The 13459-nt window shown below is 46.0% G+C and overlaps 1 protein-coding gene across 1 annotated transcript in view; it reads right to left on the bottom strand.

Moving 5' to 3' along the window:
* The window catches only part of SYCP2 (synaptonemal complex protein 2), a 244855-nt gene that overhangs the window by 183943 nt on the left and 47453 nt on the right, over positions 1–13459 (bottom strand). Inside the window, 1 exon segment of the mRNA XM_030213454.1 lies at positions 727–812. Coding sequence (XP_030069314.1) covers positions 727–812 — 86 coding nt within the window.

The following is a 13459-nucleotide window of genomic DNA, read 5'->3' as shown; positions in this document are numbered from 1 at the left end:
ACTGAATACCTATAGCTGCATGTTAATTTTACAGGGCAGAGCACAAATTATCAGGTAACATATATTTTTCTCTTTTACTAGCTAAAAGAGGTTCAATACAAGGGGTTCTCAACCCAGTCCTCAAGACACATCTAGCCAATCAGGTTTTCAATAATGAGTATGCATGAGATAAATCTGCATGCATATCTATCTCATTCATGTTGATTATGGGTTTTCTGAAAACCACACTGGCTTGATGTAATCTGAGGACTGGGTTAAGAATCCCTGGTCTGTCCTCATCTGCTGGTCGATGGCAAACCCACAGGTTTTTGAGTGGTTTGGTTAAGGAAATGGCAATTTTCAGACTGTCTTTTCTGGGGCAAAGTCTGTGGGTTCTTTTACCTATATTCCAAGTTTTGTACCAAGAAAATGTATGTGCATATTTTCCCTTTGAAACCTGTGATCCACAGACTTTTGTGCCTGTGTTTAGTGCAGGCAATCCATGCATACTATTTTCCAATTTAAATCAAAACATAACCCCAGGAATGGCTTCCCTATGTGCAGTTAGAAGCATGAACATTGGGGAATCCTATGCATACATATATAACTAGACCAAGGGCAATCTTCAGATAATCGATTTCCATTAGTAAATATAATTGTACATATACAACTTATTTAGTTGTTAAATGGCCTTGAAAATTGTCCTTAATATATAAATATCATAGAAAAATAGGAAAACCTAATCACCTCTTGCTGAATAAATACATTCATTCTTAGATCAGCAACTAAGGAACATGTTCTTGATACAAAGTTTTCCAAAACTTGCATCTTACCTACAAAGAGAGGAAAATGTAAATATTATAATATTATGCAGTTTTACTGGGTGGAAAATGTGTGCATTGTTATTCTCAATACAACCAATTATCCCTATCATTCAGCCCTTTGCCTTATCACAGGTACAATACCCTCCACATCCAATTCAGCAATTTTTCCACCCTCTTTTCAATATACTGTATGAGCTAAGCACTGTGACAAACTATTGTAGCTTGCTCCTTCATAGTTTCTCTTGACCAGGCAAAAAGACACCTCTGTGACATATAAACATGTTGGGAACTCAACTCCCATTTTCAACTTCAACTGTTAATCACTAGTCTAATACCTAACCTAAACATACTTTCTTTTTAGTTCAACTCCAAAACCAGTCTTATATGCACAGTGTTTTATATCACATCCATTCAGGAATTTTTAGTACCCTGAATCCTCCTAGGAAACTACTACAGTTTACAGCATTATATGGGATGTATATTAAACACAGGTTGGCAGGGGCTTATCTACCTTACTCAAAGACAAATGGCCTCCTGAGTTTTAATGGCTCACGTCCTGGAGATATAATTTGTTATACTAATTGTATCGCTATTAAACACAATACAATATGTCCACTCTGTAATTGGTTCAATGTAATTAGCCCAAGACACTCTAAAATATCTTAGATAGCCATTTTAAAAAAAAAACATCTAGTTATAAATGTAATCTGAATATAGAAGCAAAGGAGTGGAAGTGACCAAAACAAATCTGTTCCAGGATGAATATAAATTAAAACTTTATTGGCGCACACACAGTCCCAAGTAGAATTTCATGAAATTTGTAGATGCATCCAACTTGGGCCGTGTTTGACTGTCAAATCTTTTCTGCATCTTTAACAATTCAATAGACACAGAACTGCTCAGTGCACTAGTATTTACCATCTTACACTTCCATGGTTTGATTATATGTTGTGGTTTGTGGTAGTGAGCCCTTGGGCCACAGTTGCAGGCTGTGAGAGTGCAGGTGAAAGGGGATCCGGGAAGGCACGAAGAAAGGGGGTACAGGGAGCCGTGGAATCCCAACGGGGCAGATTTCATGTGCACAACACCCACATTCAGAAAGCTGGGCTAATGGAGGCAGAGAGGTTGGCTGGGTTAAGGAAGAAGGGGAGGAACTACCAGTCCCAGAATCCTTCTCTTCCCCACCCGGCTGTGCAAGAGTTAGGGGAGGAGATAGAAGATTGGGAAATGGTCTCTGAGGAAGGTGATGAGGGCCAGCTGGAGAGATTGGGGGCGGGGGAAGTTGAAGAGGAGGATAAAATGGAGATTACTGAAGGACTAGGGGAGGAACAGATGGAGATTGGAGCCCTGGCTCAAACCCGAAAAGCGGCTGTAAGAGGGTGGCTAGCTGTAAAGGAAAGTAGGGAGGAGGAAGTCCTGGGAGTTCACAGGGCCTGGAGCCAAGGCTCAGAGGAGCCCGATTGCTGTGGAGTGAAGGCAACAGTCGTGTGGAGGAAGAGGCAGCTAAGCAGGGTCAAGCCTGGCTGGGTCCTGGTCAAGCCTGGCAGCTACAAGGCCCAACTGCAGCAGACAGATCACTTCCAAGGCCCACAAACAAGGCAAAAGCAGGGAACTAGCAAAATAAGAACCCTGGAGCTTAGGCAAGGCAGAAACAAGGCTTAAGCAGGAACGAGGCTCAAGCAGGGACCAGGAACAAGGCTGTAGCAGTAGCAGAAACTAAGCTATAGCAGGAACCAGGAACAAGGCTTGGCAGGAACCAGGAACAAGGATCGTTGCGAAGGCACTGAAAACGGGGCTGAGTTTCTTTAAGAGCACTCAGCCTCAACGCCACCTAGGTATGCCCTCTCCCACATGTCCCGCAACCAGCCCCAATTTGTTCAGCCATGGCGTATGCCAAGTGTGGGAGGACGTCGCTGTTGGATTCTGGATCGAGGAGGCAAAGTCAGGGTAAAATTGTGACAATATATAGCATGGAATGTTGCTACTGCTTGGGTTTCTGCCAGGTACTTGTGACCTGGACTGGCCACTGTTGGAAACAGGATTTGGGCTAGAACGACAATTGGTCTGACCCAGTATGGCTATTCTTACGTTTTTTATTTACAGCGCGAGACGAGGAAGGTGTGTGCACTTTCCCCCCCCCCCTCCCCCCCGCTTTTTGAACTCAGCATTAAACCCTTGACACAAATTATTAGGGAATAGGGAGTCATTGTAGGTATCCACCAAGGGCCAGAGTAGCATAAGATTATGATCTTCACTGACGATGTCCTACTTACTTTAACAGACCCCTCAGAATCCCTACCCGGGGTGGCTCGGGAACTGGAGAGTTACAGCAGACTTCAAAGTGAAAATGAACAAATCAGAAGCTTTGATCCTGACTTACCTACAGCCCTGAATAAACTGATTACCTGTATAATATCAATTCAGAATGGACTAAACACAACAAACTTTGCCTGAACCCAAGTAAAACCGAGTTTCTCTGGGTTCTTAACACAAGTGGACACGTACCTCACATCAAAATCTCTTTTACTACTACTACTACTACTTATTTCTAAAGTGCTACTAGACTTACGCAGCGCTGTACACTTGAACATGAAGAGACAATCCCTGCTCGACAGAGCTTACAATCTAATTAGGACAGACAAACAGGACAAACAAGAGATAAGGGAATATTAAAGTGAGGATGATAAAATAAGGGTTCTGAACAAGTGAATAAGGGTTAGGAGTGAAAAACAGCATCAAAAAGGTGGGCTTTTAGCTTAGATTTGAAGACGGCTAGAGATGGCGGTTGACGTACCGGCTCAGGAAGTCTATTCCAGGCATATGGTGCAGCAAGATAAAAGGAACAGAGTCTGGAGTTAGAAGTGGAGGAGAAGGGTGCAGATAAGAGAGATTTACCCAGTGAACGGAGTTCCCGGGGAGGAATGTAGGGAGAGATTAGAGTGGAGAGGTACTGAGGAGCTGCAGAGTTAATGCACTTATAGGTCAATAAGCAGAGTTTGAACTGTATGCTGAAACGGATAGGAAGCCAGTGAAGTGACTTGAGGAGAGGGCTAATATGAGCATAATGACACTGGCGGAATATTAGTCGTGTAGCAAAATTTTGAACAGACTGAAGAGGAGAGAGATGGCTAAGTGGGAGACATGTGAGAAGCAAGATGCAATAGTCTAAGCGAGAGGTGATATGAGTGTGGATGAGGGTTCCGGTAGTGTGCTCAGAAACGAAAGGGCAAATTTTTTGATATTATCTTTTGGGAAGTAAGAACTCCCCCTCAAATCACAAGTCAGGATCCTTGGAATACAGTTAGATTCAACACTTCCCCAAATCTAAGCAACCTTCAAGAGCTGCTTCTACTATTTGCGAGAACTAAGCTGACTCTCCTTACATTGAGTAGAGAGATGTGGTAGCCATGTTAGTCCACTTTTAAAGGTAATCAATAGAAATAGAATAAAATAAACATAGAAAAGAAAATAAGATGGTACCTTTTTTATTGGACTAATACATTTTTTATTAGCTTTCAAAGGCAGCCCTTCTTCGTCAGATCAGAAATAAGCAAATTTTGATAAGTAACAGCATATATAAATGAAACATCAAAGTATTTCAGTGACAGTTTGAAGGGATGAGGGAGGGGTGGGCTAGGTGAGAAACAAAGAGGGTAAAGAGGATGAGGGACAGGGAGATATGAATGGTGATCAGAGGGTGAAAAAGCTGTGAAATTTCATGGTTTATAATGGGCTAGAAAACCCAGATCTTTGTTAAGTCCTGTCTGGTGGGTGTCAAAATATTTAATCATTTTTACTTCAAAGGTCTTACGTTCCCGTATAGTTTCCTTTCAGTATTCTCACCATAAAATCATTGGTACAGTGTTCTGGCTTTGTAAAGTGCTGTCCCACAGAGGTAACATCCTGGTTGGCACTGGCATTTTTCACGTGACGTCTATGTAAATTAAATCTCTTCTTCAGCACCTGGCTTGTTTCTCCAAAATAGCACCATTCATCAGATTTTTTACACTGGACATATACTACATTGGAAGATGAGCATGTGAAGGATTCCTTTATGTTGAATATTTTTCCTTTGTGAATAATTATGGGGTCTTGTGAAATGTTTTGGTATATTTTGCAGCTGGATATATTGCAAGTATGTGTGCCATTCACTTCTTTATGGGTCTAATAGAAGGTTGCAAGTAACGTGATACCATTAAAAAAAAAAAAAAAAAAAGAAACTTCACTGGCTACCAGTACAATACAGGGCTAAATTTAAAAAAAAAAAAAAAAAAAAGAGGATCACGTGACACCATGATCAGGAGCGGCTGTTGAAAACTCCGCTCCTGCTAGCTTACCCGTTAAACCCTCAAAATCAGCGAGATTATCCTCACAACGAGCCGCTTTCCTTAAAGCCACCATCGTCTGATATCAGGGCGCAACTTTATAGTCGGCTAATCCGAGACCTTATGGCGGCGAAGTGCGTCCACAGGGATAAGGAGAAGACACGAGTCGGCGAAGAGAAAATGGCAGCTCCAGCGAGCCCGGCCACGAGCACCTTAAGTTCGGCGTGGGTGGCGGAGGTTGCAGCAGAGGTGAAGAGCGCCATGGAGCCGTTGCTGGATAGACGACTAGGACCCATTAATAGTAAATTAACTCTGGTCCAGGAGAATTTGGGGCAACTCAACAAAGATCTGGAGGAATTTCAGCAACGCCATAGAGCCCTAGAGGACAGAGTGCAAAAAATGGAGGCGGAAAATGCAAAGCTCAAAACTATGGTAGAAGGATATGAAGAGAAGCTCGCAGATCTCGAAAATAGATCCCGGAGGAACAATTTAAGGTTTCTGGGATTACTAGAGGAGTTGGAGAGTTCTAACCTATGGGTGTTTCTGGAAAAGTGGCTGCAAGAACAACTCCCAGCAGACCTAGGAATCCTCCAGGTGGAAAGAGCACATCGTATGGGCCCCAAGCACGCAGAGACTGCATGCCCACGGGTGGTGATTTGCCGCTTGCTAAACTTTGCACATAAGGAGGCTATACTACAGGCCTTGAGAAGAGATCAGGAGCTACGCTACGGAAACAAAAGTCTTGTGCTTTCAAGACTATTCAGCAGCAGTGGCGCTGCAGAGGAGGAAATTTTCACCTATATGCACAAAACATTTTGATATGAAAATCCAATTTGCACTGCAATACCCGGCTAAATTAAGAGTCACGTACCAGGCGGAGACAAAGACCTACACCACAGTGGAGCAAGCACAAGCCTTCTTGAGCTTGGTGGAGCCCAGATGATCGAAAGGACGACAAGGTGACTAAGGGATGATCTGTGGAATAAGGGATATGAGACTTGGATGCTCCAACAGAGGTGGATTTACAAATTGAATGTTTAAGTGGATTTCATCAGCATACAACTTACTTAGTCCAGTGTGGGGACCTGGCAATTTTGGGGGGATCACACAATATGGGGGAGTGGGCAGTAACCATGAGTAGCCAACCTGTGATCCTCTCTGGCGGCTATTACAAAGCACAAAGGGTGTCGGCGATTGAGGCGATTGCTATGGTTATCATGGATGCAAATTTTGCCAGCCAGAGCAGTATTTCCATCAGTTCCTGTGCCCTGGAGCAAAGATGAATATTAGAAGGGTTGACCGGGTCAAACAGGAGCATCACAGATGTATGAGCCTCGAGGTCTCAGGTGGGAAAGGGCAATGAGGACGCTGACTATCAGGGACGTGGAGGCTACTTTGAAACTGTGATGAGAGAGGTGTTTTTTTTTTTTATTTCTTGGTTTGGTATCTTTTTGAATTTGATACATGGGCAGGTTGATATTTGACCAGTTGGGGAACCATTGGGGAAGGGAGGATGTTGTTGAACTTTGTTTAAAATAGGGGTTGGGGGTAAGTGGCGTTATGCGTGGTGGCCTCATATAGAGGCTTGGGGGTTTCAAAGGGGAGGTTGGGGATAGAGGGACTGGACAGGGTTAGTAGGGGAGAGGGTGGGGGGGTTTGTGGTTGGGGGGAAACAGGAACCTGGGGGACAATGTTGGTTGGGTTTCGAAGGGAGAAAAGGAAGCTCACTTGGGAGGTTGAAGGGGGGCGGTGGCTGGGACGCCCCTCTTTTTTGCAGGAATGGTGTATATCTAGCGGGATGGTATCATATGTGAATTGGGACCCCTGAAAGTGGTTACATGGAATGTAGGAGGCATCACATCTCCTATTAAACGATCTAAAATCTTGCAACACCTGCAGACACATAAAGTAGACATTGCCCTACTTCAGGAAACCCATTTATCCACTTCTGAGCACGCTAAACTACGAACCTGGTGGGTGGAGGAATGTGCATCCGCAGCTCAGGGGAAAAACGGGGGGTGCCATCTTGTTTAGAAAAGGAATAGTGGACACGCTGGATTTGCGTTTCGTGGACCCAGGTGGGAGATTTCTGCTATGCGAGGCTAGTATAAAACGTCAAAAAATTTTGATTGGGAATGTGTATGCCACGAATCAATATGACCGGAAGTTCTATAAGGTGGTTACACCAAAACTGTCAACGGGAGCATCTTTGCCCATAATAGTAGGCAGGGATTTCAACATGGTGATGGACCCTTTGGTGGACAGCACAGGGCCTCGGAGATATGAGCTTAGACAGGAGACTCGAGGGCTGCCTAATCTCTGCCATCAGGTGGGGCTGGTGGATGTTTGGCAGATTCTCCACCCGCAGGAGAAGGATTATACACATCTTTCTCGAGCACATGGCACACAAGCTTGTATTGATTATTTTCTGATTTCAGAGCAACTGTTTGGGTCAGTGGCGAGGTTGGCTTTGGGAGCCTATATGGTTTCTGATCATGCCTGGGTGGAAATGAGCTGGTCGCAAAAGGAGGTGAGGAGAACGAAATGGAGATGGGTATTTCCCTTAGAGCTTTATCGGGACCAGGTATTCAAGGCCTTACCCCATCAGAGGTGGCGGGATTACAAACTTCACAATGAAGAACACGCTGGAGACCCAGTACTGTACTGGGAGGCGGCTAAGGCAGTACTCCGCGGTGAGATCATTAGTTATATGGCACATAAACGTAAGGCTAGAGATCGAGAAATACTGTGGTTGAGTCACAAAGAGGCTCATTTTCAAAGCACTTAGCCTCCCAAAGTTCCATAGAAACCTATGGAACTTAGCCTCCCAAAGTGCTTTGAAAATATGCCTCTTAGTATGCACCACTAGAAGACGTTATGGTCAGCTGCCCTCCTTGGTGAATAGACAGCAATTATTGTCTTTACAGACGGCATTAAATGAACTCCTCCACCAAAGGGCAGTGAAGTCGCAGACTTATTATAAGTTCCAGCTCTATAAGTATGGGAATAAAGGGGGTCGACTGATGGCACGTCTGGTAGCGGCTAAGCAAGGCAGGGTTAGGATCTTAGCTATGAAGACGAGTCAGGGAGAACGAGTTCACACGGATAAGGAAATCAGTGAGATTTTTTACAATTACTATAAACGGCTATATGAGGCTTCACAAGACAAAGGCTTATCGGGGGATCTATACTTAGATCAGGTTAGGATGCCGGTGATTTCACCACAGGATGAGCGGCGGCTTAACTGTCCTATTAACGTCAGAGGAGGTACTGATAGTTATTAACCAGAGTGAACTGGCTAAGGCACCGGGGGTAGATGGCTATAGGGTGGAATTCTATAAAATCATGGGGGAGGAGATAGCAGATCCATTAACTACAGTGTTCAATGCCCTAATAGATAAGGAACAGATGCCTCCTGCCCTGAACACTGTTCACCTGATCACCTTCACACTTCTTCACCCCCCCCCCCCCCCCGCTCTATCTGTTGCTTAACACCTCAGTCACTACTTATGGCCCCTATACACATTCTCTTCATTGCCTCACTCTGACATCCTCCTTCAACCTCCAGCTGAGCTCCACCACCCCTACTCACCAAACTGGCCATTGTCTTGACCTCGTCCTCTCCTCTACCTGCTCACCATCCAACTTTTGCGCCTCATCTCTTCCTCTCTCAGATCATCACCTGATCACCTTCACACTTCATCACCCTCCCCCTCAGTCCCGCCCTACACTAACCACTACCTCCAGGAATCTCCAGGCTATTGACCCTCCCACCTTATCCTCTAGTATTTCTAATCTCCTCCCCTCCATCATGACCTCCGTCGACAAGGCTATCTCCACTTACAATGCCACGCTCTCCTCTGCTCTGGACACCCTTGCACCATCCACCTCCCGTCCCACAAAGCGTACTAATCCCCAGCCTTGGCTGATCCCTTGCATCCGCTACCTTCGTTCCTGCGCCCGATCTGCCGAACGCCTCTGGAGGAAATCTCGCACCCATTCAGATTTCCTTCATTACAAATTCATGCTATCCTCCTTCCACTCCTCCCTATTCCTTGCCAAACAGGACTATTACACCCAATTGACCAATTCTCTCAGCTCCAACCCCCGTCGTCTCTTCGCCACCCTTAACCCCCTCCTCAAAGTGCCCTCCGCTCCCACCCACCCCTCGCTCTCTCCTCAATCACTGGCCGATTACTTCCGCGACAAGGTGCAAAAGATCAACCTTGACTTCACTAGCAAGCCATCTCCTCCTCTTCACCCTTCAACCCTCTCCCTCAACCAACCAACCCAGGCCTCTTTCTCCTCCTTTCCTGACATCACCAAGGAGGAAACCGCTCGCCTTCTTTCCTCTTCGAAATGCACCACCTGTTCCTCTGATCCCATCCCCACCAACTTACTTACCACCATCTCTCATACTGTCACCCCTTCCATCTGTCATATCCTCAACCTCTCTCTCTCCACTGCAACTGTCCCTGACACCTTCAAGCACGCCGTAGTCACACCTCTTCTCAAAAAACCATCACTTGACCCTACCTGTCCCTCCAACTACCTCCCCATCTCCCTCCTACCCTTCCTCTCCAAAATACTTGAGTGTGCCGTTCACAGCCGCTGCCTTGATTTTCTCTCCTCTCATGCCATCCTCGATCCACTTCAATCCGGTTTTCGCCCTCTTCACTCGACAGAAACAGCACTCTCTAAAAAGTCTGTAATGACCTGTTCCTTGCCAAATCCAGAGGCCACTACTCCATCCTCATCCTCCTCGATCTATCCGCCGCTTTTGACACTGTCAATCATGATTTACTCCTTGCCACACTGTCCTCATTTGGGTTCCAGGGCTCTGTCCTCTCCTGGTTCTCCTCCTATCTCTCCCACCGCACCTTCAGAGTTCACTCTCATGGATCTTCCTCCACCCCCATCCCGCTATCTGTTGGTGTTCCCCAGGGATCTGTCCTTGGACCCCTTCTCTTCTCAATCTACACCTCTTCCTTGGGCTCCCTCATCTCATCTCATGGCTTCCAGTATCATCTCTATGCTGATGACACCCAGCTGTATCTCTCCACACCAGACATCACCGCGGAGACCCAGGCAAAGGTATCGGCCTGCTTATCCGACTTTGCTGCCTGGATATCCAACCGCCACCTGAAACTGAACATGTCCAACACCGAGCTCATCGTCTTTCCACCAAAACCAACTTCTCCTCTTCCTCCACTTTCTATCTCAGTTGATAACACCCTCAGCCTCCCCGTCTCATCCGCCCGCAACCTCGGAGTCTTCGACTCCTCCCTCTCCTTCTCCGCGCATATCCAGCAGATAACCAAGACCTGTCGCTTCTTCCTCTTCAACATCAGCAAAATTCGCCCTTTCCTCTCTGAACACACCACCCGAACTCTCGTCCTCGCTCTCATTACCTCTCGCCTTGACAACTGCAAACTACTCCTCACCGGCCTCCCACTTAGCCATCTATCCCCCCTTCAATCTGTTCAGAACTCTGCTGCAAGTCTTATATTCCGCCAGAACCGATATACTCATATCACCCCTCTCCTCAGGTCACTTCACTGGCTTCCAATCAGATACCGCATTCAGTTCAAGCTTCTCCTTCTTACCTACAAATGCACTCAGTCTGCTGCCCCTCACTACCTCTCTACCCTCATCTCCCCTTACATTCCCGCCCGAAACCTCCGTTCACAGGACAAATCCCTCCTCTCAATACCCTTCTCCACCACCGCCAACTCCAGGCTCCGCTCATTCTGCCTCGCCTCACCCTATGCCTGGAACAACCTTCCTGAGCCCTTACGCCAAGCCCCCTCCCTGCCCATCTTCAAGTCTTTGCTTAAAGCCCACCTCTTCAATGCTGCTTTCGGCACCTAACTCTCACCTTTCAGGAAATCCAGACTGCCCCAATTTGACTGCCCCTATCGGACTGACTGTTCACTTGTCCTTTAGATTGTAAGCTCTTTGAGCAGGGACTGTCCTTTATGTTAAATTGTACAGCGCTGCGTAACCCTAGTAGCGCTTTAGAAATGTTAAGTAGTAGTAGTAACACTGCTTGTATCATCGTGATCCCCAAGAAAGGGAAAGACCCGGAAATAGCCGAGTCTTACAGGCCTATTTCGCTGCTAAATTACAAGGTGAAACTGATGGCTAAGATGATGGCAAACAGACTAGCGAGAATTTTGCCAAAATTAATACACGACTCTCAAGTTGGGTTTGTGAGAGGACGAACGATTGTTAAAAACGTTCGGAAGAGGAAGATTCACGATGGCGGATCGGACTGAATCTGTGGTAGCAGAGCTCTCTACTCTCACGTTCTAGGCCTCGCAATGCCAAAGCAAAAAGGCAAATCGACCTCCGCGGTGGCCTCAGGTCGGCTTACCGTCCCAATGATCGGACCCATGGACTTGTTTGTACAGAATTCACAAGAGAGAAGGTCTGTGAGCGGCACGCTTGCGTCTACTGGAGCGAGTGGAGGCCCAGAGTCGACGCCGGTGTTGGAAGTTTCTTTGAGCCCAGACCAAAGGACTCCTGCCCCGCAACCGTAGAAAGCGAACACTCCATCGATGATATCACCCATGGCGGAACTGGGTATATATGAGGCACGGGAACAGCTGGGAGATGACTCGGGGAGTTCCAAGGTTTTGGACACCAAAAACGCTGCGAGACAAACAACTTCGTCTGCAGGAGATCCCTTGGTTACAGACAGTGAGATAAGTACTTCTTTACAAAATAATCAAGCTATACAGGTTTATTCTTTCTTAGAAAAACCATCTGAAGTTACTTTAGATTCTCTGTGGGCCTTGATTGCCAATCTTGGTAAGGTCTTATGTCCACAGATTCAACAGCTGGAAATACGAACTCAAATTTAACGGATAATTTGGTAAAGATTACTGACGATGTTAAACAACTGAATGAAAAAGTACAAAGTCAAGATCAGAAAGAAAATAAAATGCAAGAAACACAAATAGTAATGATTAAAGAATATGCGTAGGAAAATTGAAGCATTGTAAAATAATCAGAGAATAACCTTTGTTTTATTAATTTTCCTAAAGTCAAAACAATTTCGCCTAAAGAAATGTTAATATATATATAAAAGAGATACTTCAGATTCCTGAAGAATCAATACTTCCATTTTCGCAGATATATTATCTACCTGTTAAATCGACAGGAATTCAAGAGATTTCAGACTCCCCTTTGCATGTGTCTGCACTTCTAGAATCTTCTGATTCAGAAATGGTTATTTCCTCTACATTGATGGCTTTATCACCTGACAAAGCGTGGATGATGAGACTTTTCTTCAAAAATAGGAATAAGGAATTTCTTGGACTAAAAATAAGACTCTTTCCGGACGTGACAAAAGAGACCCATAAAAGAAGACGTCAGTTTCTCCAAAGTAGACCAGGAGTGCTACAGATGGGAGCATCCTTTTTTTCTGCATTACCCCTGTAAATGTATGGTTAGATTTCATTCAACAAAATATGTTTTCTTTGAACCTGTGCAGCTTACTGAGTTTTTGGTAACCAAGAGAATTGAAAGTGAGAACTAAAAGTCTTGAAAAAGTATACTCCCTTGTATCTACACAGATTTAATTTGATTACCTTTGTTATATTTGTGCTTCTCCACTTGAATATCGGTTAATGAGATTGAAACAACAGATTTTGAGATATGCCGGGGAACCCAACAAGGGTGCCCTTTATCGCCCCTTCTATTTGTGTTGACATTGGATCCGTTACTGAGAGATATCGAGGAACAGCCGGAGGTAGCGGGGATACAGATAGGGAGAGAGGTTTTTAAAGTGGCGGCCTTTGCCGGTGACATTCTGGTTCATTTGTCGAATCCGCGAAGAGTCTTTAACGCAGGGGCGTAGCCAGCCTTCCGTGGGAGAGGGGTCCAGAGCCCGGGGGAGGGGGCACATTTTAGCCCTCCCCCCGGCGCCGCCCCCCTTCCGCCGCGAACCCGCCGCCGCTGCAGCCTACCTTTACTTTTGCTGGCGGGTGATCCCACTCCCCGCCAGCCGACGTCTTCTTCTTAGTCGCTTCCTGCTCTTCAATTTGTTTGCTGACGTCCTGCACGTTGTACGTGCAGGACGTCAGACTCAGAGAACAGAACTGTTCTCTGAGTCTGACGTCCTGCACGTACAATTACGTGCAGGACGTCAGCAAACAAATTGAAGAGCAGGAAGGACTAAGAAGACGTCGGCTGGCGGGGAGTGGGTTCCCCCGCCAGCAAAAGTAAAGGTAGGCGGCGGCGGGTTCGCCGGGAGGGGGGTCCTGGGGTGAATCTGCGGGGGCCCCGGCCCCCTCAGGCCCCACGTAGCTACGCCACTGCTTTAAC

The sequence above is a fragment of the Microcaecilia unicolor genome, chromosome 8 (genome assembly GCF_901765095.1).
Source record: "Microcaecilia unicolor chromosome 8, aMicUni1.1, whole genome shotgun sequence".
Taxonomy (NCBI): Eukaryota; Metazoa; Chordata; class Amphibia; order Gymnophiona; family Siphonopidae; genus Microcaecilia; species Microcaecilia unicolor.
The sequence above is the reverse complement of the archived record's forward strand: the minus strand, read 5'-3'. Positions and strand labels throughout refer to the sequence as shown.